Source organism: Monoraphidium neglectum (assembly GCF_000611645.1).
Source record: "Monoraphidium neglectum strain SAG 48.87 unplaced genomic scaffold scaffold00284, whole genome shotgun sequence".
Classification (NCBI taxonomy): domain Eukaryota; kingdom Viridiplantae; phylum Chlorophyta; class Chlorophyceae; order Sphaeropleales; family Selenastraceae; genus Monoraphidium; species Monoraphidium neglectum.
In genome coordinates, this window is record NW_014013344.1 from 1 (window position 1) to 23,124 (window position 23,124).

General features: G+C 65.3%; 5 protein-coding genes across 5 annotated transcripts; all 5 read right to left on the minus strand.

Annotated features, from left to right (window-relative positions):
- Window positions 1–225: 225 nt before the first annotated feature.
- MNEG_2498 (hypothetical protein) lies at window positions 226–2,960 on the minus strand (the record flags this gene model as incomplete). The annotated part of the gene is made up of 2 exons (XM_014049019.1): window positions 226–309; window positions 468–2,960. 2 exons carry the CDS (start codon window positions 2,958–2,960, stop codon window positions 226–228), a joined length of 2,577 nt encoding a protein of 858 aa, XP_013904473.1.
- A 2,879-nt stretch (window positions 2,961–5,839) lies between these two features.
- On the minus strand, window positions 5,840–11,021 carry MNEG_2499 (phosphoenolpyruvate carboxykinase (ATP); the record flags this gene model as incomplete). The annotated part of the gene is made up of 15 exons (XM_014049020.1): window positions 5,840–6,058; window positions 6,338–6,472; window positions 6,702–6,816; window positions 7,009–7,104; window positions 7,302–7,375; window positions 7,654–7,909; window positions 8,146–8,308; window positions 8,601–8,701; window positions 8,875–9,004; window positions 9,183–9,312; window positions 9,609–9,702; window positions 10,017–10,134; window positions 10,578–10,638; window positions 10,788–10,856; window positions 10,983–11,021. 15 exons carry the CDS (start codon window positions 11,019–11,021, stop codon window positions 5,840–5,842), a joined length of 1,800 nt encoding a protein of 599 aa, XP_013904474.1.
- Window positions 11,022–11,753: 732 nt separating this feature from the next.
- MNEG_2500 (hypothetical protein) lies at window positions 11,754–14,458 on the minus strand (the record flags this gene model as incomplete). The annotated part of the gene is made up of 8 exons (XM_014049021.1): window positions 11,754–11,831; window positions 12,168–12,360; window positions 12,726–12,796; window positions 13,130–13,197; window positions 13,431–13,478; window positions 13,708–13,777; window positions 13,978–14,091; window positions 14,309–14,458. The coding sequence occupies 8 exons, from the start codon at window positions 14,456–14,458 to the stop codon at window positions 11,754–11,756; spliced, it is 792 nt and encodes a 263-aa protein (XP_013904475.1).
- A 1,167-nt stretch (window positions 14,459–15,625) lies between these two features.
- MNEG_2501 (hypothetical protein) lies at window positions 15,626–20,048 on the minus strand (the record flags this gene model as incomplete). Its single annotated transcript, XM_014049022.1, has 12 exons — window positions 15,626–15,799; window positions 16,277–16,366; window positions 16,582–16,821; window positions 16,970–17,221; window positions 17,657–17,730; window positions 17,919–18,112; window positions 18,286–18,507; window positions 18,656–18,717; window positions 18,933–19,037; window positions 19,328–19,464; window positions 19,650–19,800; window positions 19,878–20,048. 12 exons carry the CDS (start codon window positions 20,046–20,048, stop codon window positions 15,626–15,628), a joined length of 1,872 nt encoding a protein of 623 aa, XP_013904476.1.
- Window positions 20,049–21,381: 1,333 nt separating this feature from the next.
- MNEG_2502 (hypothetical protein) lies at window positions 21,382–22,802 on the minus strand (the record flags this gene model as incomplete). The annotated part of the gene is made up of 4 exons (XM_014049023.1): window positions 21,382–21,436; window positions 21,705–21,860; window positions 22,106–22,488; window positions 22,746–22,802. 4 exons carry the CDS (start codon window positions 22,800–22,802, stop codon window positions 21,382–21,384), a joined length of 651 nt encoding a protein of 216 aa, XP_013904477.1.
- Window positions 22,803–23,124: the final 322 nt, after the last annotated feature.

Here is a 23,124-nt window from a genome sequence, read left to right on the forward strand (position 1 = left end):
GCCGCGTAGTGCGCGCGCGCGGCCGCGCTGTCCCCGGCCGCGGCGGCGACGTCCGCGGCCGCGCAGGCCACCAGCGCCGACACGGCCGCCTCCACCCTGACCCCTGCATTCGCCCCTGCAGCGCTGTCCTCGCCCTCCTCCTCCTGCTGCTGCTGCTGCTGCTGCGACCGGTGGCTGCCGTTGCGGCGAGACCCGCCCGCCGCCGCTGCAGTCGCGTCCCCGCCGTCAGAGCCCGGCCCCGCACGCATGGCCGACACGCACGCCTCCGCCAGCCGCAGCTGCGCGCCCGCCCGGGCCGCGTCTCCGCGCCTGCACCACGCACGCGCCATGGCGGCGTGCGCGGCCGCGGCCAGCGCGGCGCAGCGCGCGGCGCCGGCGAGCGCCGCTGCCTCTCTCAACAGTCGGATGGCTTCCTCTGGGCAGCCGGCCGCCTCGTTCTCGCAGCCCAGGTGCCACGCGCTGCTAACATACAGCCCCAGCGCCTGCCAGCGCAGCAGCGCGTCCGAGGGGCTGCCGGTGGCGGCAGCGGCGCTGGGCGTCTCAGCCCAGCTGACCGGCTGCCGCTGCCCTTGCTGCTGCTGATCCGCCAGCACCTGGCCTCTTGCGTCCGCATCGACGTCCATTGGAGAGGCGCCGCCGCCCGACCCCTCGTCCACCTCGGCCGCCGCAGCCGCTCCCTCATCACCGGACGCCCCGCCGCCTCGCAAGTCGGCGTGCACGGCGCCGCTCAGCGAGAGGGCGCGCTCCGCGGCGGCGAAGGCGGCGGGCAGGTCACCGCAGGCGACCGCCGCCTGCGCCGCCGCCAGGTGCAGCCGCGCTCCCTGCAGCCGGGCCCAAGGGTCGGCCTGGGCGCCGCCCGCCGCCGCCGCGGCCTCCTGCTCCTCTGCCGCCCGCCGCAGCCGCCGGCTGCGGGCCGCGAGCGCACAGCCCGGTCCGCTGGCGGGCTCGGGGTCGTGCTCAGGGCCCCGGACCGTGCTGCCAGGCCCGCCCATGGCTGCGTGGAGCGTGGAGGAGACACTGCCGGCCAGGCTTTCCCTCGGCGCTCCCGGCGCCAGCAGGTCAGCAAGCCAGCCCTCGGATGGGACGCCGCCCAGCGCCGGCGCCAGCTCCCTTAGCTCGCTCGGCCCGAGGCACGCCAGCACGGGGCCCGCCGCCGCCGCCAGCCGCCGTTGCAGCGGCTCCCAGCCCTGGAGGGCCGCTATGTGCCACGCCTGCAGGAGCGCGTGGCTGCTCTCCAGGGGGAAGCGGCACACGCAGCGCCCGTCTGGCTCGCCGGCCTGGGCGGCGGCCGCGGCCGCGGTGTCCCACAGCCGTGCTGCATCCTCCAGGTCGTTGCGCACGCCGCACCACGCGGCCTGAGCGGATTCAGACCAGACGCCAAGCGCCTGGCCGCCGCCGTTGGCGCAAGTCGGCGGAGCCGCGGCCGCCGCCGCCGCTGCCTTTCCCTTCCTGGCGGGGGCCCGAGCCTTGGCCCTTCTGTTGATGCTGCCGCTGGCGCCGCTGGCGCCGCTGGCGCCGCTGGCGCCGCTGGCGCTGGCGCTGCTGCCGCCAGACGCTTCACTTGCTGCATCCTGCTCCAGCCCGGGCTGCCCTGCCTCACTCCAGGTCTCGGCCTCAACACTGCCCGCCACGCCTCCAGCCTCTGCGGCCGCCGCGGCGGCCGCCTGCAGCGCTGCCAAGCATCGGCAGAGCGCCGCAGACTCCGCCCTGGACGCAGCCAACCACGCCTGCGGCGCCTCGCCATCGTCCGCCCCACAATCCGTCCCCACCTGCTGCCGCCGCCGGCCGCCGCCGCTGGGTGCCTTGCCCGCGCCCCTGGGGTTGGCCGCGCCTGCGGCGGCTCCCTGATCATCGGCAGCGAGGGCGTCAGCTGCCCCGGCAAGGGAGTCGGGCGCGGCCCGCGAGTCGCAGAGAGCAGCCACCAGCTGCATCTGCGCGCCCCACGCGCCGGCCCCCCAGCCCGGCGGCGGCGCGCCGGCGGCCGCCGCCTCGAGCACTTGGGCCGCGCGGGACTGCAGGGCAAGCCGCTCCCCGGCGGGCCGCCCGCCTCGTGAATTGAGCTCTGCCAGGCACTGCGCCTCAGCAAACGCGACCACGTCCGCCAGCTGCACCATAGCCGCGTCGCCGCTGCCCAGCAGCAGCTCCGTGCAGGACACAGGCTTGCCAGCGCCCCCGCCCCCGCACTGGGCGTCCTGGCCCGCCTTGGCCCGGCCTTTGCCGCAGCCACGCGGAACCGGGGCCGCCGCGCGCGCGGGCGGCGCGTCCGCCGCGGCAGCGAGCTTGCTGAAGGCTCGCAGGAGGTTCCGCAGCAGCGGCAGCTCCCGCAGCAGCTGCCGGGCACCCAGCAGGGACAGCAGCTGCCGCACGCAGGCCGCCGCCTCTGCCAAGAGCTCCGCGCCCTCGCCGCCCGCGCCGCAGCCGCCGCTGCTGGCGCACCGCACCAGCCCGCTCATGCAGGCCCTCGCGCGCCGGCCTGCGTCTTCGGCCGCATGTGCGAGCTCGGCGCCGCCGCCGCCCGCGAGCTCCAGCGTCCAGCGCCGCACACTGCAGCGGAACGCCGCGGTCAGGAGCCGAGACGCGGCCCGCAGCTGCCGCGGCGCGCCAGCGTCGGCGCTGGGGCCTGCGCGGGCGGCGCTCTCTGCGCTGCTGAGCGCTGAGGCTGCGTTGTGCAGGGTGCTCGCCAAGCGCTGAAGCTGGCCTATTTCAGGATCAACCTCGCATGCCTCGCCAGATTGAGGCGGCTCCGCGCCTGCCAGCTCGCCCGCTGCTGCGGCCAACCGCTCCCACACCTCCAGCCGCAGCCGCTCGTCACGGCATGCCGCTGCGGCCGTGAGGGCCTCTGCCGCGGCCGCAAGCGCTGCGTGCGGTGCGGGCTGCTGCTGAAGCTCGGCCTCCTGGTGGGCCGAGCCACTGAATGGGGGGCTGGCTGACAAGACCAGGAGGTCCGCTAGCTGGTGCATGCTGGCGAGGCCCCCTGCAGATATTCAAACGCAGGGGTGGGGAAAGCTCGTCCGCTGGAGCACAATGTGGTCAGTTTGCGATCAGAAACGGTGAAGGGCAGCGGACTGCAGGAACACAGGCTGCATTGTAGCCTATTCCAGGGTTGCCGAGGCACTGCCAAGGCGCCTGGCCCCCCCATTGTGGACCTACCTTGCCGGTCGCCCTGCTCAGCCGCTGCTGTGACAGCGTGCTGCAGCTGCCTGAGCCCCTCACACGCCAGCTGCAGGCCCCACCGTTCAGCGCTTTCTCCATTTCCAGCGCCGCAGGCACCGCCTACTGCTCCTCCATCCCGGGTGCCCTTGCTGCCGCAGCAGCGCTTGCCCTTCTCCAGGGGGTCAGCACCCCCGCGCCTTCTGCTGCTGCTGCTGCTGCTGCTGCTGCCGTCGTCGCCACCGCCTGGAGCTTCAGAGGCAAGCTGCTGCAGGAACACACCCGCAGCCTCAATAGCGGCGCTGCACGCGCCAAGGGCGGCCTGACCCACGCTCGCCTCTGGCTGCAGCCCGAGCGCAGCCACCCACAGCCCTGCCAGAGGGCTCAAGCCGCGACGCTCGGCGAGCCGCAGAGCCCACCGCCCCCCGAGCTCCTTGCTCTGCGCGAACTGGACCAGCAAGTCCAAAGCCGCGGCCGCCTGCCCCACGTCCACCCACGCGACCGCGGTGGGCGCTCCGCCGCACGGGCCCTGCCTCGATTTCGCGCTGCATGACAAGATGGCCTCCAGGCATAAGTGCCCCTGGTCAACAGGCATGCAGCTGCAGGCCCTCAGCAGCACCTGGGTTCACGGGGGAGGAGGCAGTCATGGCTCATGAGGACTAGCATGCATTTCTTTGCACGTCCCAGGCTCTTGGCCTCAAACCTCCCACCGCTGCACGCCACACGCCGCTCTTTAAGCAACTGGGGCAGTCGCGAAAGCGGATTGCAGCACCTGCGGCAGCTTGGCGGGCTGCGACGACAGCGCGCACGCCTGCAGCAGACCAGCGACGAGCAGCGGCAGCCCGGGCGCCGCCTCCGCCTGCTGCGATGCCGCTTTGGTGCTCAAGTGCTGGAAGATCTGTCCAAGATGAGCAGGTTGGACACATATGGGTTTGGCAAGCGAGAATGCCTCGGCAGATTCTTTGGGGTGTTGTAGCTTGGCTTTCAGACCAACAGGAAAACAGCAGCAAGGTGCTACATACGGGGCAGGCCTCAGGCCCCAGTGGCAGCTACCAGGCTTCCACCTACTTTGAGTAGGTACCGCACAAGCACGTCTGCGTGCTTGCTGGCCGCCGCTGGGTCGCCGCTGGTCCTGCACAGCGGAAAGGACAGTGTTCTCAGACAGCAAGCACATCATCGGCCTGCAGCACAAGCACGCAGGGTGGTACCCGCAAGACTTCACGCACTGTCAGCTGCAGCGGGGGTCCTCATGATCTCCTGTCTTGAAGCGCCTCCGCGGTGTGCGCAAACAACCCAGGCGGCGCGCAATTCACCTGAGCAACATGGCCAGTCGCTCGGCTGCCGCGCCCAGCCTGCCGCAGGTGCTTGGCTCAGGGACGCCGGCCTCCGCCGTGCAGACCACCAGGTTTATGACCGCCCCCACCAGCAGCGCCTCCCGCTGCTTTTGCCGCTGCTCATGATGTTGTTGATGGCCCTGCCGGCGCGGCGCTGCTTCCTGGCCCTCAAGAGCTTCAAACAGCTCCCAGCCCTGGCTAAGCGCAGCGGCATGCGCGCCGCGGCCCACAAGCTTGCGGATGAGGCTGTACTGGAGCGCGTCGGGGTCGGCCGTGCTGCATGCGCCAGCTGCGCGTAGCAGCGCTGCTGAGCGCGACAACAGCGCGAGGAGCGCGACCGTGTGCGGGCCGCTTTCGGCGCCCGGGCTGTCCAGGCGGCCTGCAGCCGCGTCAAACGCTGCATGGAGTAGTTCTACGTCGCTATGCGATGCTCTGTCAAGCGAGCTTGCCACAGATGCGATCGCAGGGGCCAAGCCAGCCCCCTTCGCCTCCACGAGCTGGGCAACGCAAGCCACGGGTCCCATTGCTGAATTTACACAGTTCAATTGACGACAGCTAGCATAGTTCCCGCCGGTGACGATCTGGATTTGACACGGGTGCGCTTGCCCACGCTATACATGTACACCTATGAACAAGCAACTTTCTGTTCCAGATGAACATTGTCATCTTCGACACGTGACAGCCATCATTAAGCTCGTCATTTGGCTGTCGGTGCCTACGATTCAAGCGCGTGGTGACCCACATGCTGACATGGCCATGGTGCAAACGCTTGATGACTTGAGGGCGACGGCACGCAAAGGGGCATGAATACATCAGCACCTACATATTTTCCTGGCATTAAGACAGCTTTCGCTCTGCTCCGCTGCGCCCACGCCAACTGGGCACGCTGGCAGCGCACGCAGGTTGAAGGTTTCAGCTACCGCTGAGGCCGGCAGGCGCATTACACTGGGGACCGGCTTGCGGGGGCGGCGCCATCAAGGCTGCCGTCGAGACATGTCACTCTGCGCAGGCAATGACACAATTCAGTGCGGCGCAGCAGGCAGCGGGTTTGGGTCGCAGTTGCACCTCAGGGAGAGAGCTGGGGTTGTGCCCCCGTCAGACAACCATAAATGTACATTGCACCCCTCGCTTGTGGACGTCCAGCAAGCCGTCAAAACATGGCTGCCGACTAGCCTACTGCGTTCAGTGCACAGTTCCTTCAACTCCAATGGCAAATTCATCAGGCATATTGCAAGCAAGTGTCAGGCCGTGCCAACACATCACATCTGCCGGCTCTGCATGTACCCACCATCGCAGTGCGTGGTACACTGTACAACCTTTGCTGGGTAAACAGCCCGCAAAATTTGGACCGCCCTTCACGCCGCCACCAGCTGCGCCAAGGCCAAAACCCCTGCGGCAGCTGCCATCGCCGGCCCCTCGGCCTTGGCGGCGGCCGTCTTGGGCGCGCCGGTGGTGCCAAGCTTGGAACCGCTCAGGGGCTCGTGCTTGGCCTCGTAAGCCTCCAGCTGGGCACCATCAGGGCCGCCCGTGAGGATTCGCTCCGCCAGCTCGCTGCCCACGTGCTCATGAGCGTCCTATGGGGTGGCACGGGGACACCGACACCACAAGATGGTTTGGCGGGAGAAAGCAGTGGGGGTGGGACTGGACCCTTGATGCGATGGGGGCATTTACGCTCTTTTCCAGGCGTCACTGCTGTGATGCGTTGGACGTTGCTGCTGCTCACTGACTTCAGTCGTTGGAGCTCACAGGCAACCATCCGTCCAATCCATCAGCCACACATTTGACGTACCAATCCGAGCAGCCTTCCAGCGCGCATGCAAGCTCCCTGCTGGACGCGTCAAGGGAACCCGCACCTCCAGGTACTGCTTGAACGAGTTCACAAACAGCCGCGCCAGGTGGGTGAGCGTTGAGTTGTAGGCGTCTTCATTGCCCCAGGCCTTATGGGGCTGCAGCTCCTCGTGCGGCACGCCGTGGCAGCTGACTGGGACCTGGAGGGACGGTTTGTCATGGGTTGGGATTGCTTACATGGGGAGACTGAACAGGCAGCTTTTGTGCTGGGTGCATCCATTGCCATGAGTTCTGCGCCAGCAGAGATCACTTGCATACATGCTGTGTGTTGCACATCGGAGGAGGCGTTGAATCGACTTGTGAAGGCATGTTGGGTTCTGCGGGGCAAGGGGTCTGCATTCCTGCCCTGCTGCCCTCAAGGCGTCCTACCTGCAGGCCGAACAGCGGCAGCGCGGCGGTCTCCACGCGCGACAGCTCCCCAGAGTGGATCGCGTCGATGATGGCGCGCGTCTTCCTGAGGCTCATGCGCCTGCCCACGCCGTAGCTGCAAGCACATATGCGAGTGGACAGCGGGCCCGCCGGGTCAATAAACGCACAGGTTCTGCCTTGGGGTCTATTCGTTGGTGCAGCCGGATGGTAAATGCTGCACGCCTTCTGTGCAAGCAAGCGGCGTCTCTTGCCCACCTGGGGTAGTCTAAGACCGCCAGTGCTCGCGATACCCCCACAACCCCCTCACCTCCCGCCGGTCCAGCCGGTGTTGACCAGCCATGCCTTGGTGCCATGCTTTGACATGCGCTCAGCCAGCATGGCAGCATACTTCATGGGGTGCCACCTTTGGTCAATTCGTGCACGATTGTGGTCCGCAAGTGGAGGGGGTTTGAGAAGTTGTGCCTAAGTTAATGATCCCACCGACCCCCACAGTGCAAGCAACCGCACGCATGCGCGTTGCTTCCTGGCCAGCTACACTTCGTTCTGGCAACCCTTCCCTGGCATGCCGGCTTGCACCTCGACCTGCAGCGGCGAGCTCACATGAGGAACGCGCCGCCGTAGCAGGCGCTGAACGTGGCCTCCGGCTCGGTGATGCCCATCTCAGTGCCAGCCACCTGAGTGAGGATCGGGGCAGCAGGGGTGCAAGGCAGGGTCACGGGCAGGGCGTAGACGCCTTAGAGGGGCGCCCACAAGCAATGCGTGCCACCAGACCCTCACGCAAGTATGTTGCGTGAGTTCGCACAGAGTCCGCACACCGACATCAGCCGCAGGCGCACCTGAGGTTGCCGCGTGCACAGCACTGCACACCACGCAAGCGCGGCGTCGTGCATGATCCACTTGATCGCAAGCGCACGCGTGCGCGTCCTCCGCCGCAGCCCCAGCGATTACCAACCTTGGACGTGTACCCGCTGATGAAGTGGTACATGGCCTGCTCCAGCGTCAGCCTGCTGACCGGCGGCAGCACCCCAAACGCGTCGCAGCACAGCAGCACCACGTTGCGGGGGTGGGGGCCCACGCAGGGGATGCGCGCGTTGTCGATGTAGGTGATGGGGTAGGAGGCGCGCGTGTTCTCTGTGAGGGCGCTGGAGGCGTAGTGGACCTGGCGGCTGGGCCCCTTGACCATCACGTTCTCAAGGACAGCGCCGAACCTGCAAGCGGAAGGGTGTGGAAGGCAACGAAACCGTTGGTGTTGGAGAGTGATGTTGCGGGGCAGCGGGTATGATGACTGGTGAGTACAATTTCAAGTGAGAAAAGGCTTGGGCAAGGGTTCACAATTTTGCCAGAAGTTCTGTGATCCGGCCTGACAGGGCAGGGTGCAGGGCCTCAAACCACCATTCACTGATATTGCTGTATTGCAAAGACCGTGGCGACACACCGGCGTCACCTGATGGCCTTGAATATCTCCGGCTCGCTGTTGGCCTGCAGCCCGATGCACTTGGCGTAGCAGCCGCCCTCAATGTTGAACACGCCGCCGTCGCCCCAGCAGTGCTCGTCGTCGCCGATCAGGGGCCGGTGGGGCTCTGTCGAGAGGGTGGTCTTGCCGGTGCCTGGGTTGGTGCCGTGTGGGATAGACAGTATAGGTATGTGCGTTGTGGAGGCGATTGGAATGATGTGGGCTGGAGGGCCGGCGAGTGCAAGAAAGTAACACGCTAGATCCAGACTGGACAGGGGCTAGCTCCCACTGCGCAGGAAGCCAGGGGCACGGTCGGTGAGGGGGACAGAAGGACCGGGTGACACGCATGGAGGCAAACTTGTGAGTTGCGGGGTCAAGGGACTCAAGGCGGGAAGGTGCGGCTCAGTAGGCAGCCAATCACAGCAACAGCGCACGTTTCAACCCACCGCTGAGGCCGAAAAAGAGCGTGACATCCCCATCGTGGCCCACGTTGCAGCCGCTGTGCAGCGACAAGATGCCACGCTTGGGCATCAGGTAGTGCATGTAGCTGGGGGAGAGGAGGGGCGCGTGAACAGTGCGGGGCCGTCTTTGCAGGGCAGCACGCGTCAGGATGGCAGAGAGTTGCAGCCAATCGTGTCGGCTAGCCCAGCTGGATGACACACGTGTACCAAAACACGCACGCTTGCACGCACGCATGCATGCATGCATGCACACACGCACCTGAAGACGCCCTTCTTCATCTCTCCCGCATACTCAGTGCCCAGGATGACCATCTCCCTGTGCTTCAGGCTGATGGCCACGCTGGTGGATGACGTCATGTAGTTGGCGTAGCGGTTGGCCGGGAACGCACCTACGACCGGTCAAGGGCAGCAAGCGAGGTCAAATGTCGTCCTGCTGCTCGCCGACACCTGGTCAAGGTGTGCTGCTTGCATGTGTCAATTCACACAAACAAACTCACCCTGTGTGCACGTTGTTTACTTCCCTGCTGCCACCTGCTGCCACAGTCCAACACAATCCTCCGGTCTCACCTGCGTTGTAGATAACAAACTCGGGCTCCCCAAAGTCGTCCAGCTCCGCAGGGGTGGGCCGTATGAGCATGTTGGACATGAACAGCGCGTGGTAGGCCCTCTCAGTGATGACGCGCACCTTGATGCGGGACTGCAGTGGTGGGTGGAAAACGCGCAATGGTGGGTGGAGATGGATATAGCGTGCAGCGGTGGGTGGACAGGGTGAGGTGCTGCTGCTGCATGGGGACGGGGGGTGGGACGGTCGAGCGAGAGTGAGTGCGAGGGTTGCAAGGGTCGCGCACGCGGCACGGCAAGGGACTCCCTTGGAGGGACCAGCAGCAGGTGTGCACCAGGCAAGTGGGGCGTGAGACGTGTGTGCATCCTTGCGCGCGTGAACGGGTATGTGTCAAGCTGTGCGCGCAGGGGTCTGGGCAAACCGATGCACACCTCTGGGGACCAGTTGGCAAAGCCGTCGAATACGAACACGTGCGGCAGCGAATTAAGATAGCCCAGGGCGGTCTCGCGGTTGAGGAGGAACGACCTTCACGGGAGGGAGGGGTGGCAGGGTTTGCAGGAGATAGGGGCGGCAGAGTGTGCAGGTTGACAAGAGGCGCGGATTGGGTTTCAGCTGGTTGAACCCCTGTGCGTAATCATTCTGCTGCCATCACATAGAGGCTGTGTTGCCAAGTGAGGCGATCAAGGGGTGTCGGCGGCCGCGGGTGGCCCAGCCGCCCAGCACCTGCTCGGCAGGTGCTGGGGAAGGACGGCCACGGGTGTGGCAGAGGGTCTGCCGGCAGGCGCAGACAGCGATGATCTGGCGAGCCAGCGAGGCCGCCTTGTCACGGCCCCACTCACCTCTCGTCCATCTCGTGATTGGGCGACCCGCTGTTTGGGGCGGCCCACCAGACCTCCTTCTCTGTGCCCTGCTCGCGCACCACCCGCTTGTCGCGCGGGGAGCGGCCCGTCTTGGCGCCTGAGATGCGTGAAACGTTGTGTTTTTGGGGTTAAGGGACGTGTTCATAAATCAGGTGCCAGGGGTGACGGAGGGTGAGAGGAAAACAGGCATGTTAGGGGGCACGGCTGCCGAGAGAAGTGCTCACTGCTGGGCAGGCCTAGGTGTGTGGCGGTTACGCCTGCAGGCTGCGCTGTCGGCATGTAGTGCTGCGAGCGGCACTAGGTGCGGGCCCTCCGCGTAGGTGGAGAGTGGGTGCGATCTGGCTGCCAGCAGCTCTGGCTCCCGGCCCCAGCAGCGACTGCGAGTCCGAGGAGGCGTTTGCAGCAGCCTCCCCGGTGAAGCGCCAGCGCAAGTCTGACCCGGCAGAGGGCTCGCCAAAAAGCCTGTCGTGTGGCGGGCCATGATGAGCAGCCAGTCCAAGCCGGAGCGGCAGCAAGAAGAGGAGGGGCGCGTCGACTCACCAGACACCGTTGCCAGGGCGCCAGTGGAGGTGATGATTGTCCCCGGCTCATGCTTCAGCGCCTGCGTCATTGGCCACAGTGCACGCGCGTCGCGGGGCGCCACGGTGTTGCCACGGTTGGGGTGCGCTTTTGCTCGGGCCTGCCGCTGCCATTGAGGATGAGTGGCCCCACACACCCGCCGACAGGCCCCTCCACCGCGTTTGGACGCACCAGCTCGTACAATCGCGCCACCGGCAGGTTGCGGAAGACCTTCTTAGGGTTCAGTCCCAGATGGGCCATCTGCGCAGGCAAGGCGGGGAGCAGTCAGCACCCGGGGCGCGCATTGGCACAACAGCACGCAGGCAGCTGACGTGGACGTGATGGCGGGGGCGTGCCGGGGATGCATGGGAGCGGCTATGTGCGTACCTGAAACCCCTCAGAGGTGGTGGGAGTCTCAACATTCATGTTGCAAGCGGGCGATGCGGCCAGGCGCGAGGATTTCCAGGGCGAACAAGTGGTCTTTGCCACGGGGGAGTTAAGGGCCACATATATATGAAGAAAGAAACATGAGTGTGAAATTGAAGGGTGGTCGGGATGGGAGTTCCATAATCAAACTGCACCATCAGTCATTCCGGGGAACGGCAAGAGTTGACGTGTCGCGCCTTCAGGATGGGTCCACGTGGAGCCGAAATTATCTGCATAAGTTGACTGATAGTGAAACTCTATTACAAAATGGCGAGGAGACTGTCCGTGCATTGCGATGCGAGCTTGTCAGTGGTCGCAACCAACAACTGCATGACATCCAGCACGAGCACAACCAACGAGAGCCATGCCAGTCCACACAACACACTGCATGCTGCTGACAAGCATATCTGCACATGTCAGACATGCTGCACAGCGCACCCAGCCCTCTGTATATGGCACATGCATTGTAGAGTAAGTGCCTGGTGCCACAATAGGAGGGGGCAGCACTGCGCCGTGCCCCTGCCAACGCTTCTCGCCAAGCCTGACACGCATTGACCCGTTTGCAGCAGAGAAGCGCACGCCGGAAGCCGCGGATGCGCCACATCAGAGAGCGACCACACTCCGGTGGCCGCACTGATGCTCCACCAGAGCAAAAATCTTGCAGATGGGGGGTCCGCCTTTGGAGCATCTCTGGCATGCGAAGACGCCAAGCTCCCGCTACTGCCGCTGCTGCTAGTGCCGCTTGCTCCCTGATACGTCCAGCGGGCGGTTGAAGCGCTCAGCCAGCTTGAAGAGCCTGATGATGTCGCCCTGCGGGGGGGCGGGGGGCGCGAGGGGAGGGGAGTCCGGTGACGATGAGATGGCCCATACTGGCAAGTGGAACCACCAAGATACAAGAGCGTTACGTGCTGCTGAGCAATCAAGAGAGCGCCCTGAAAAGAGCGCGTGCCTCGCGTTGCCCATATGTTCTGATCTGGGGCGACAGGCCACCCCTCAAATTGTCTCCTAGTCCGTCCACCCCTCGCCCCAACCCTCCATCCCCTGAACAGCCCCATCCCATGCGACCCAACCCTGACGCATGCACCTGCAGACGGGAAACAACCCCCCATGAGTGCGCGCGCACACGCCTCGACGCACTGCACCCACCGTCCTGTAGTAATTTCTCTTGGAAGGGTCTGAACCGACGGGGGGCAGGCGGCCCCACTCCTTGCCCTTCTCGTACAGAACCACCGCTGGCAGCTGATTTGACCAGGTGTTGCAGGTCATGCGCACCTCGGCCGCCGCACGGGGCCAGATGCTGACGTCAAAGGCCCCAAAGCGCAGCTTGCCGGATGAGAATCTGGTTTGGTTGGTGGGCGGGCACGCGGGCGGGTTGGTAGGTGGAAGGGTGGGGTGGTGGGCAAAGTAGGCCGGTTGGTGGGTGGGTCGGAATGGCGCACGCGAGAGGTGGCTGTAGGATAGCATTGTCACAGGCGCCAAGGTTGGCGGAGCAGGGTGGGGGTGGGGGCAACGGCAAAATCGGGGTGGCTTTTGTCCAAGACAGCTGATTGTGACAGGCCTGCTTTGCACATCAGCATCAACCAAACCAGGTGCAAACGTGGAGGCAGGTGCTGCGGCCACGCCACAACATGAGCCACCGCATTTTGGTCACAACTGAAAGACGGTCGCGCTGCCTTTCGGGTTGCGGCTCCGCCAGGGGCTCACTCGCTGGCGACTTGGAGGAAGGAGGGCGCAGCTGCGACCGAGGTGCTGTGGACCGCCGAGTAGAAGAACACCTGCGGGTGGTGTGAGGGCGTCCAGCGTGATGCACCAGACCTGGGCCGCGGGGGAACCCAGCTAGGGCCCGCGACCACACCCCCGGGCTGGGGCGCGCCGTCGGGTCGGCCACCGCCACACGTCAGGCGCTGCACATGCCCCGGCCCGCCGTGCCGCCATGCCCCGCGTGAGGGGCCCCTTGCAAGGGAAGGCACACTGCCCAACAAACGACGTCTCCCCTTGCCCTTGAAGCACCCCTTACCACACACCGACGCGCCCATACCACACCATCAAGACGCGATCCCTGGTTCCCCATTGCGCCCCACCAAGGTCCCACGTGCGCGGCAGCGCACCATCGTGGCGTAGTCGTTGGAGAGGCTCGCCTCCTTTAGGGTCGTCGGCGTGAGGGACGCCACGTCACCTGGGGCCGGGCCGGGCGGGGGCGGGGACAGGGGCGAGGGCGCGAGCTCGCGCGGCTGCATCGGCGCGCAGCCACAAGAGCGCGGCCCCAGCTGATGCACGGCGTGCTGGATGCGACATGGGCAGTGGACGGCAGCCACCCCATTGCGCTTGCGTCAACTGCTCCGCCGCGCCCGGCGCACGTAGCTACGATGCCACTGCCTTGTTGTAAAGTCAGCACTGTGCGCCCCGCACCTGACTCTGCCAGGTCTATCATGGGCTGCGGCAGCAGGGCGTATGCGCCTGCATTGCAGGGGGGAGCGTACAGCGCAGTGGCAGGGGCCGTTGGCGCACTGCAAGCGGCGGGGGAACTGGGCTTCCTGTGGCGAGCCACGGTGTTGACTGGGCAGGCCCGCGAGCACCTCTCTCAACTATGAGGGCCAGCCCACGACTGCATCATGAAGGAACTGCTATATTTTTTCTCCCCTCCCTCCCCCACTCCCTGCCCGGTCCTTGGACCCGGCCCCCTCACCCCAGAATGCCAGACAGTACCATGCCAGCAGGCGGAAGTCGATCATGAAGGCCATCATGCCCAGCACAGCCTGGTGGCGATCATGGTGGTGATGCTGGTGTGTGTAAGTGTGTGTGTGTGAGTGCGCGCGTGCGCGCTAGACAGAGAACTCTCTCTCTCTCATGTAGAGAGATAGAGAGGTAGAGAGAGATAAATAGATAGATAGAGAGAGAGAGAGAGAGAGTATGTGTGTGTGTGTGTGTGTGTGTGTGTGTGTGTGTGTGTGTGCACCCCCTTGCTTGCCTTGCTGTAGAAGAATGCATCGCTGGCGGCGTGGTCGGCCGAACGGCGACGCCACAGCCTGAAGGCGAGGACTGCGGCCAGCGCCAGGGCCGCCTGCTTCTCCTGAGGCCGCGGTACGGGTCCGGGGGAGGGGGGGCGCAGGTGAGTGTGTTGGACAGGCCGGTTGCCCTGGTGGGCGCGCGCGGCTTGAACATCTTGTCTGCTGCACCACATGTCAAGCAAGCCGCTGTTGCCGGCTTCACGCTTGGACGATGGGGCCTACGTCCGACGCGCTTTGCCCCCGCCACGCGTGCGACCAAGGCGGGTTCATGACGCTCACCCAGGACAGCAGCTGCTCGTCCGTCTTGATCTGCCCGCGCCGGGTGTCAGGGTCCGACTTGGCAAACCATAGGCGCACTAAAACGTATGATCCCACAAGCAGCGTATTCACAATGTAGTAGCTCGTTGCAAAGCGCGGCACCGCGCCCATCGCAGCCGTGGCCTGCTTGTGCTAGTGCTTTGTGCTGCTGCTTGTGCTGTGTTCGTCGATGGTACTCCACGGTGCTGGGCCGATGGCGCTGCTTGCTGTGCTGTTGAGTGATGTTGACTTCTGCGATGTATGCTAATGGATCAGGATCCCGCAGCGAGAAAGATCACCGTCCAGCCGAGCCAGCGGCACGTTGATGGCACCGCGCGACGACAATTAGTTTGTGCGATCCATCCTAGCAGTGGAAGAATGCAATCCATTCATGTGCATGGTCACTGCATATTGTACAGGTGAGCAGTGCAGCTGTCTCCACGAAGCGGGTGTGTTGCGTGCGGGGGTCACCCTGATGACACTGTCCACGCTGACCGCAGCAAGAGTGTGCGCTGGGTGATTGGATAGCCACTGCATGTATGCTAAAGGACACAGGCGTGCAAAGTGGTGTACTACTCTGGGCTGCACCACGAGCTGGGTGGTGATCACTACATGCTGACCCATACAGATGTCATGCATTGAACTGTGTGCTCTGACCGCTTGTGAAACCAAAGTATGGTCCTGTCACCTTTGCCAATCATGGATATGCACGTATGAGCAACCAATAGCATACCCAGCGCCACGGCCCCTCACAGCGACCAGAGCTTTACCCTGTGCAGCTTGCGCACAGTTGAGGGCTGTTGCAGGTGAGCAAATGCACCAACATGAGCTGGGATGAGAGTAAGAACATCATGGTAGGTCAGAAGGTCACGGGGTCGTTGAGTGGGGCAGGGACAATGAATGCATAAGTCTCCAGATTAAAGCATGAGGTGCGTCAGCGGTTACGTCATTTAGTCAGCAGCCAAGGGCCGCAGAGCTGCAGGACACCCCCCAACGCCCAAACCCCCAGCGCAAGGTCTTCAAAAGCGTGACAAGTAGTAACGCCAGCATGCGATATGCCGCCCGGGGCACGCAGGGCCGCCGTTCGCGAGCGTGCAAGCACCTTGTAGCCGGGCCCTCGGGCATTCGCAGAGTGGCGACTCGGCCTCCCCGACCCATGAGCCGGGGTGCTGCAACCAAAGCTGCAAATCCATGCGACGGGGAGAGGCCGATTCCGTCCACGACCCGGCCTCCCCGCCGCCCGCGGCAGCCCGCACCTTGCCCCAACCCGCGGCCGCCTGCCTTGCCAGGCACGCCCTGTCACCATCCGTCGCCGTATCCCCCGTACCCCTCTGACGCGCCGCCCTGTCCAAGGTGGTCGCGCTCCGGCAGCACAAAGCGCTGCACCGGCGCCGCGTACAGCCGCTGCTGGGCCGCGGGGCGGCGGGAGTGCAGGAGGTCGCTCACGTGGTCCAGCTGGTTTGTGGGCTTGACCTGCGCGTGCACGCACGCGCATGTGCGCATAGGTGTGTGTGTGTGTGTGTCAGAGAGAGTATTCGTGCGTGTGTGCGCGTGTGTGTGCATGTGCATGTGTGTGTGTGCATGTGTGTGTGTGTGTGTGTGTTTGGGGGGGGGCTTGATATGCAGGTGTGCCTGGTTGAGCGGGGTTTGTTCGAGCCTGCCTTGGCACGCGCGTGTATCTCTGTAGGGGCGTGGAGGTGTCATTAAGTGGGTTGGTGTGCGTGAAGAAGCTGCAGACGTACATCGGCCAAGTGTCACGCGAGGTTGAAGGTGGCTCAAATCAGGCGCATCCCATGCTTGGTAGGCTCCGGGCCTGCGGGCAAAACGCGACGCCCATTGCTGCGGCGGCTGGCTGCGCAACTAAAGGCCCTGACGCTGACGGCCCCGGGCCCTGGCGCCGCCGCGCCTCCCCCTCCTTCGCCCGCGCGGCCTCACCTCTGGAGACCGCACCCTCTCCGCGATCCCTGCCGCCACCTGCGGGCTGCGCAGCTCCGCCCTGTACTGCGCCACCTCATCTCGGTTCAGCGGCTCCTCGCCCACCTGACAGCATCCAAGAGGTGCGGGAAGCGGACGGCGCGCCGCGGCCCGTGTGCCAGTGGGTGGGGATCGTTGGCGTTGTCAGGGCGAGCGCCCTCAGCTGACATGCCTGGCGTTCGTGCGAACCTGAGCGAGCCGGCGCCCCGGTTTTGAACAAGCCCCACCTCCAATCGTCCCAGAGCAGGGCGCCGGCCCCGTCCGCCCTTGGCCCCCCCCACCAGCCCGCTGCGCGCGTCGGACGCCCGCACCCCCCGCCCCCGGCGCGCCTTCGGCGTGATGGCGCGCCGGTCGCGCCCCTGCCTCAGCCGCCCGAAGTGGTACTTATTGAACTCATCATACTCCGCCCTGGAGCGCGGCGATATCATGTTCTGGAGGTAGTGGTTCAGCGGCGGCGGCGGCGGGCTGCCGGGGGGCGCGCCCGCGCCGGGGGCGCCCGCCGCGGGCCAGGGCGCAGCGTACTGCGGGTTGGGAGGGGGCGCGTGTTCGGCGATCGGGACGGCTCCAGGTTGCGGATCCCAATTCTGCCGGCTCATGTTGGTGCTGGGCGAGTTGCAGTGACACGTGCACTCCTGCGGCAGCAGAACCCCACCCTTATTGAGAGCGCACCGAGTCTTGCTGAAACTGTGGGGTGATATCCTCCACAATGAGCGGCGCGGCTGGCCGCCGCTGCTCCTGCTGCTGCTGCTGCTGCTGCTGCTGCGGCGGCGGCGGCGGCGGCGAGTGCTGAACTACGAACCGCTGCGCCTGCTGCTGCTGCTGCGGAGCCGGCGCCGGCGAGGGCGCGCCGAAAGGCGCCAGCGCCTGCTGGGGGCCAGAGCTTGGCCGGATAAGCGCTTGCTGCTGCTGGTGCTGTTGCTGCTGCAGGGGGTGAAATGGGACCCGGGTTCATTGTATTGCCAGCCGACAAAGTGCCAACACCAGTTCAAGTGGGATGTTGATGGTGAGCAAGCAGACCAGGACAGCGCTCCTGTGGGCTGTTACCACCTACCTGTTGTTGTGTTGGCGCCGCGCCTAATGCATGACCACAGAATTCAAGTCGACGCAGGGATTTTCTCGCGCGCCCGTTCTTTCTCTTTCCCTGTTTTCTCCCCTCCCCGACACATGTATACAAGCACGCGCGTCACCCCGCCCCCCCCCCCACACACACACACACACAGAATGCACGCAACCGCGCATGCACGCCCCTCCCCCCTTACGCACGCGCACAAGCACTTGCCCGCACACACCCCACAAACCTCCATCCCTGAACACGACCGCAGCAACAGACTCGTGTGCATTAGCAGGTGCACCCACCATGTGGCGTCCCACAATGGTCATTTCCAAGTCCTGAGTGAAAGTCAGGTAGTGAACAAAGCGCCCGGTGGTGCCTGCGAGCAACAAGCGCGGGGACAGGGTTGCGTTGGGTAGCCGCCGGGCAGCTTCCAGGCGCGTGCCGAGACGGAGCGGCTCAGGGCTAGCAGCTAGCACAATGCAGCTTGGAGAGCGGGGCGAGCTGGGGGAGATTGCAGCGTGCCGGTGGGAGGGGCCCGGGGCCCGCGCCAGGGCCAGCTCGCACCATAGGTGTGTAACGTCAGCAGGTCCAGCATGGTGGCGCCGTCCACCGCCTGCAGCACCTCCCGGCAGTCCTTCTGCAGCCACGCCTCCAGCTGGGCCCGCGCCACCGCGCCGCTGCGGGTCCTGCGCGCGTCCAGCCGCACGGGGCGGCGCTTGATCCGAGCTCGGCCACGCAGCGGGCGGCGCGGGGCCGCACTGCCTGGGCCGCAGCGGACGGCAACGGCGCCCTTCCACGGAAGCCCGCTGCGCAGCCCTGTGGCGTCACGCAGCCCGTGCCTTGCAGGCAGGCGCCCTGCAGGCAGGCGCCCTGCAGGCAGGCGAAGAGGCAGGCAGGCGAAGGGGCAAGCAGGCGCAGGCAGGGCCCTCACCTGTCTGCAGAGCGGCAGAGGCGCAGAAGGTGCTGAAGCACGTCCCCAAACTGGTCACCCACCGACCCCACCGCCACCACCGGCGCGTCGTACGCCAGGTCAGCGCCGGACAGCCCCTGCGGCTGCAGCACCGGCGCCGGCGGCTGCGGCGGCGGCAGCTGCAGCTGCAGCTGCGGCGTCGCCGCGCGCGCGGCGGGCGGCGGCGTGGCGCGCGAGGCGGGCCTGCGTTTCGCGAGGGCGAGCGCGAGCAATCAGCAAGCCTTTTTAGACAGCAGAAGCCTGCGGGTCACACAGCAGCGCCGCGAAAGCCCTGACAGCGACACTGCACAGTGGAAGCGTCCTTCACACGCGCCAGCCAACCGCCGCCCACCTGCTGGCAGCAGCCGGTTCATGTAATTCAGGCAGCTCCGCTATGCTGTAGCTGGGCGACTCCTGGAGTGGGGGGAACCGGAGAACCAACATGCTGATTCCGACCTGTGCCTGCCGCCGGCTGCAGAGGGTAGCGCGAGCGAGCCGCGCGGCGCGCACCGGCCGCCCCCGGCTGCCTTGCTGCAACCCGCCGCACCAAGCCGGACGCCGTCCACTGCAAATCAGCGCTCGCTGTGGACGACGTGCTCGCACGCGGAGCGCGCCCGCGCGCCGCTCACCGGCCGCACCCCGAGCTCCAGGGCCTCGACCAGGCCGCTGTCAAAAACGAACTCGATGCGCCCCGCACGGTTGCGCACCAGCTGCCCCACGCCCGAGAATTCGACCTGCAACCGCGGACGGGGGGCCCGCGCGGCGCTTGTAGGCGGCGGGTGATGGGGCAGGGTGTCGCTTGCCATCGCTGCTGCGCAAGATGCGGCAGCTGCCCACTGCATTTTTTTGCAGCAAACAACAAGGAGTTCGGAGCCCATGGCGCGCACCCCCGAAAGCTGCCGGAGCCTCCGATCCCAGTCAACAAATACTCATGAGCGCCATCCCCTGCCGGGGGCTGCCTTGACGCGGCCGGGCGAGCACATCACCAGCGGGGCCCCCGCCGCCCTCAAACCCCAGGGCCCACCTTGAGGCTGTGCCCCGCCACGATGTGTTCGGCCAGGCGCTGCAGTATCTCCACGACCACGTGCTGCGCGACGGCGCGATGCGTCTGCGCGGCCTGCGCGAGCGCCTGGTAATGAAGCTGCACAATCGGTGTCCGGTCTGGGGGGCGGGCGGGCGGAGGCGGGCGGTGGGGTGACGCGTGGCCCTTGCGGCAGCGTTTCGGATTGGACGCGAAGCGCCGCGCCCCTCGTAGCGTAATCATATGTATCTGGCTGGGCTGGGGGCGGGGCTGACCCGGCGGATTGCGCGAGGAGGGGCAGAGATGAAGAGACAGGGGCGCTCACTCATTAGGCGGTACTTGCCGCGCTCCTGCGACACGCCACCAAACCGCCCGTCCAGCAGGCTGAAGCTGGGCCGGAACCGCTTAAACGCGGCGTAGCGGTCCTCCAGAGCCTGGCCCACGACGAACATCCCGAGCCCCGGCAGCAGCACGCCCTGCGCGCACAAGCGCAACGCTTAGCATCGCCCTGGCGCAGCACACTGTTCGAAGGCGGCGGTGTGTGGTGCCACACCTTGTGGCACCGCAGCGAGGTGCTGATGTAGCTGCATAAATTGTTCCACAACGCCCGCACGCCACGGGGCGTGATTTGATTGCGAATGGCATAGGTGCTGTTCGCAGCGTCCACCAGCAGCCGGTCGTTATCATAGGGCCACCCGGCTCTCAGAAATAGTGCATTTGACATATTTACACGGGATTCAGCTAGGGACTAGGCGCAGATCTGGGTGCATCTTCCGTTGTTACGTCGCACGGGGCGCAGGCCTGGTTTGTGGTATTGACCAATACAAGTGCAAATGCGGTGGCGAACATCATGCCGGGGGCAGATCTGGCCTTGTAGGCGACGCCCGCCTGCTGGCAGCTGCGCCGCTGGTCCATGAGCCAGCCAAGGGGTCCCAGCAGTGCGCACTGCACAGCGGCAGTCCCCGACACAGGAAGACAACCGCTGACTTTGCAGCCAGTCCCAGCGGGGACGACGCGTTTGCACAGAAGCGCCGCACCCTTTTGACGCCAAATAATCAGCATGATTGCAAACGCGTGCAGCAGTTGTGGGCGTGCAGAACTCGAGTATCCTAGATCTATGGCTAGGGGGGGCCAAGAACGTGCTTAAACCTTGATGAAGCCCTGCCCTGCCAATGCTACTATGTCATATGCGCTTGCATCAACTATAACTGGCCTGTCGAGCACACTTCTGACCTGGCAAATGAGTGCGAGGCCAGGCGGCATGCAGCGTGTGCAGAGCGAATTCAAATCAGCAAGCATGTCTGCACCCGCTTGCTCGGGATAACAAGCAGCGCAGCAAGTAATGGGTTACAGGCCGCCATACCAAGGTGCACGCGGCACGTGCTGCTCGCATGATCCTATTGCTATTGTAGCATGTTGTGCAGTGTGGAGATGCAGTGTCTCACTGCCAGCCAGACACTGGAGCTCTGTGGGTAACAAAACAGTGCCTGAACTTGCCACAGACGCAGGCGGCCGACTGGCGCGCATGCGCAGCCTCAAAATTCGACCACGCCTGCTGTCCGTGCGCGCCGACCAATTATGACGCGCGCGAATTACAAAACAGAGACAACGGCCGTCATCGACCGGTCAGCAAACAAAAAAAACGAGGGTCGTGGGCGGCACGGCCGCGCGCCTGAGCAGTGCCCGGCGCACCCGCCATGCGGGCGGCCAGCCAAGCGCTTGCCATGCGCACGGCTCTGAGTCAACAACAATTGTTGCCAATCCACCAAGGCGGCGACACCTCTGGTGGCCTCATCACATTGAACGCCCCTGCCCAAACGGGCAGCTGATCCAGGGGCCGGCTAGCAGGTACACACGTTGCTGAAGGTACAAGATTCTGCGCCCCGCCTTGGGAACCCCCTCCGCCGAATCAGCGCCCTCCCGACGCCCCACGAGACAAAAGGTGCCCCATTGCCCAGCCCTGCAGGTGGCGTTGCGCCTCAACTCGGTCCTCACACGCCCATGCAGCGCGCAGCTGGATGGCCTCTGCAAGTGCTCGATCACTCCATGGGGCAGGATCAGTCGCTGTCGTGGCTCATTTTGTCGATCGCGGTGAAGTAAGCGTAGTCCGCCCTGCGCGATTCCAGGCGTCAGGGTTGGTGAGGCGACCGCTGGGCCTTGGCCACACCCAGCCGCGGCTGCAGTCGGCGGCAGCCGCGCGGCTGGTTGTGACAGCACCGGCAGCATGCCAGCACAGGTGCATCCCGGTGCACCTCACACATCGCCAATCGATACGTGGAGCGCTATACGCCAGTGCCATCAACAACAAGGCCCTGGTATTGTGGATGTGGCTCAGCGTAACGCAGCAAGCGCTGCTACCCAGCATGCACCCCAGCCCCACCTGGCCCTGTTCAGCAGCCACTCGAGCCGCGCCGCCTGCTTCTGCTCGTTCGCAATTTCCGCCTCCAGCATGGACTGCCGCTCCACCAGGCGCCGCAGGGTGGCGCGGCTGGTGTGCAGCGCCGTGACGAGCATCTCCTCCACAGGCTTCAGCGGGCTGTATGCGTACAAGCAGGTTTTGGCGAACGCAAGGACGTTGTGGCTTCACGGTGCATTCTCTTTCCAACACTTGCGGCGGCCAGACCTCACCAGGAAGAGCAGCATTTTGTCAACACCAACACAACGGCCGCTGTTTGCTCCAACCACAAGGTGTGGACAATTCGCGGTGCTCGTACGTAATATGAGTGCCTGCGCTCCTGAGGCGAACCAACCCAAGCGCCCCGCACGCCCCGCGTCGCTCACGAGTTGCGCTCCTCCTCCTCGCTTCTGCCCGCGTCGCCCAAGAGGGCGCCCTCGCCCCCGCTGCGCGACAGCGCGGCCTGCAGCGCCGCTGCAAAGTTGCTGTTAATCAGCCCCTCGTTGATGGCCGCCGGCACCTCCGTGTCTGTGTCAGGCTCCCGCGTGGTTGCGCGCCATGTTTGCGCACGCTCCTGCACTGGCGACTCGGGCTCAGGGGCCTTCCCATTGCCATTGCCGTTCCCGTTCCCGTTGACGTTGGCCCGCCATGCGCTGATGCGGGCCTGCGTCGACGAGGTGGTCTGCGAATCCTGCTCCCGCCCATTGGCACGCCACGCGTGGGCGACGGGTGCGGCGCGAACGGGGCGGCAGACGCCCAGCTGTGGCGCCTGCAGTCACACATGAGGGTAATTCAAGGGCATGCTGATTGTCGGAGCAGTAGCTAAGTGGGCAGCGAGTGCGCCGGGGTGTGTGCGAGGTTGGATGCGCATCAAGCGTCCCCGACACTCGACATTGCCGGGCGCGGTGGGCCTGACGTGCCCCTACTCGCCATTCATGCATTCATAAATGCAGCAAGTCTATCACGCGGCAGCTTTGTGCACGCAAAAGCGGCACAGCGCGGCAAGGAACATGATTCCTGTCTCACCCGCATCAGGGGACCAGAAACCCGAGCTTGAGCGCCTGACATTGCACCAGTGGTCATAATTGCGTGGTTTAGTGGCCCCGGGCAAGGCACTGCACAGGGTCTGCCGCGCTGCGTCACACCGGGTGTTGGTGCGTTTGATGAGGAGCCGCAATCTGCTCTATCAGAGAGCTTGGAGATTATGCAGAAAGTCTCTATACCCAATGGCTGGGATTGACCGCACTGCTGGCTGCAACAGCGGCAGATTCTGCAGGCAACTTTGTGCTGGGCAGCCTCAGCTCCGAAACGAACGAGAGGCTGCAGTCCCGTCACTCGGTCAGCCCGTAATACATCATACAAGTTTTGGAAAGTCATTTCCGCAGGGCTCTGTGGCTTGGTGACT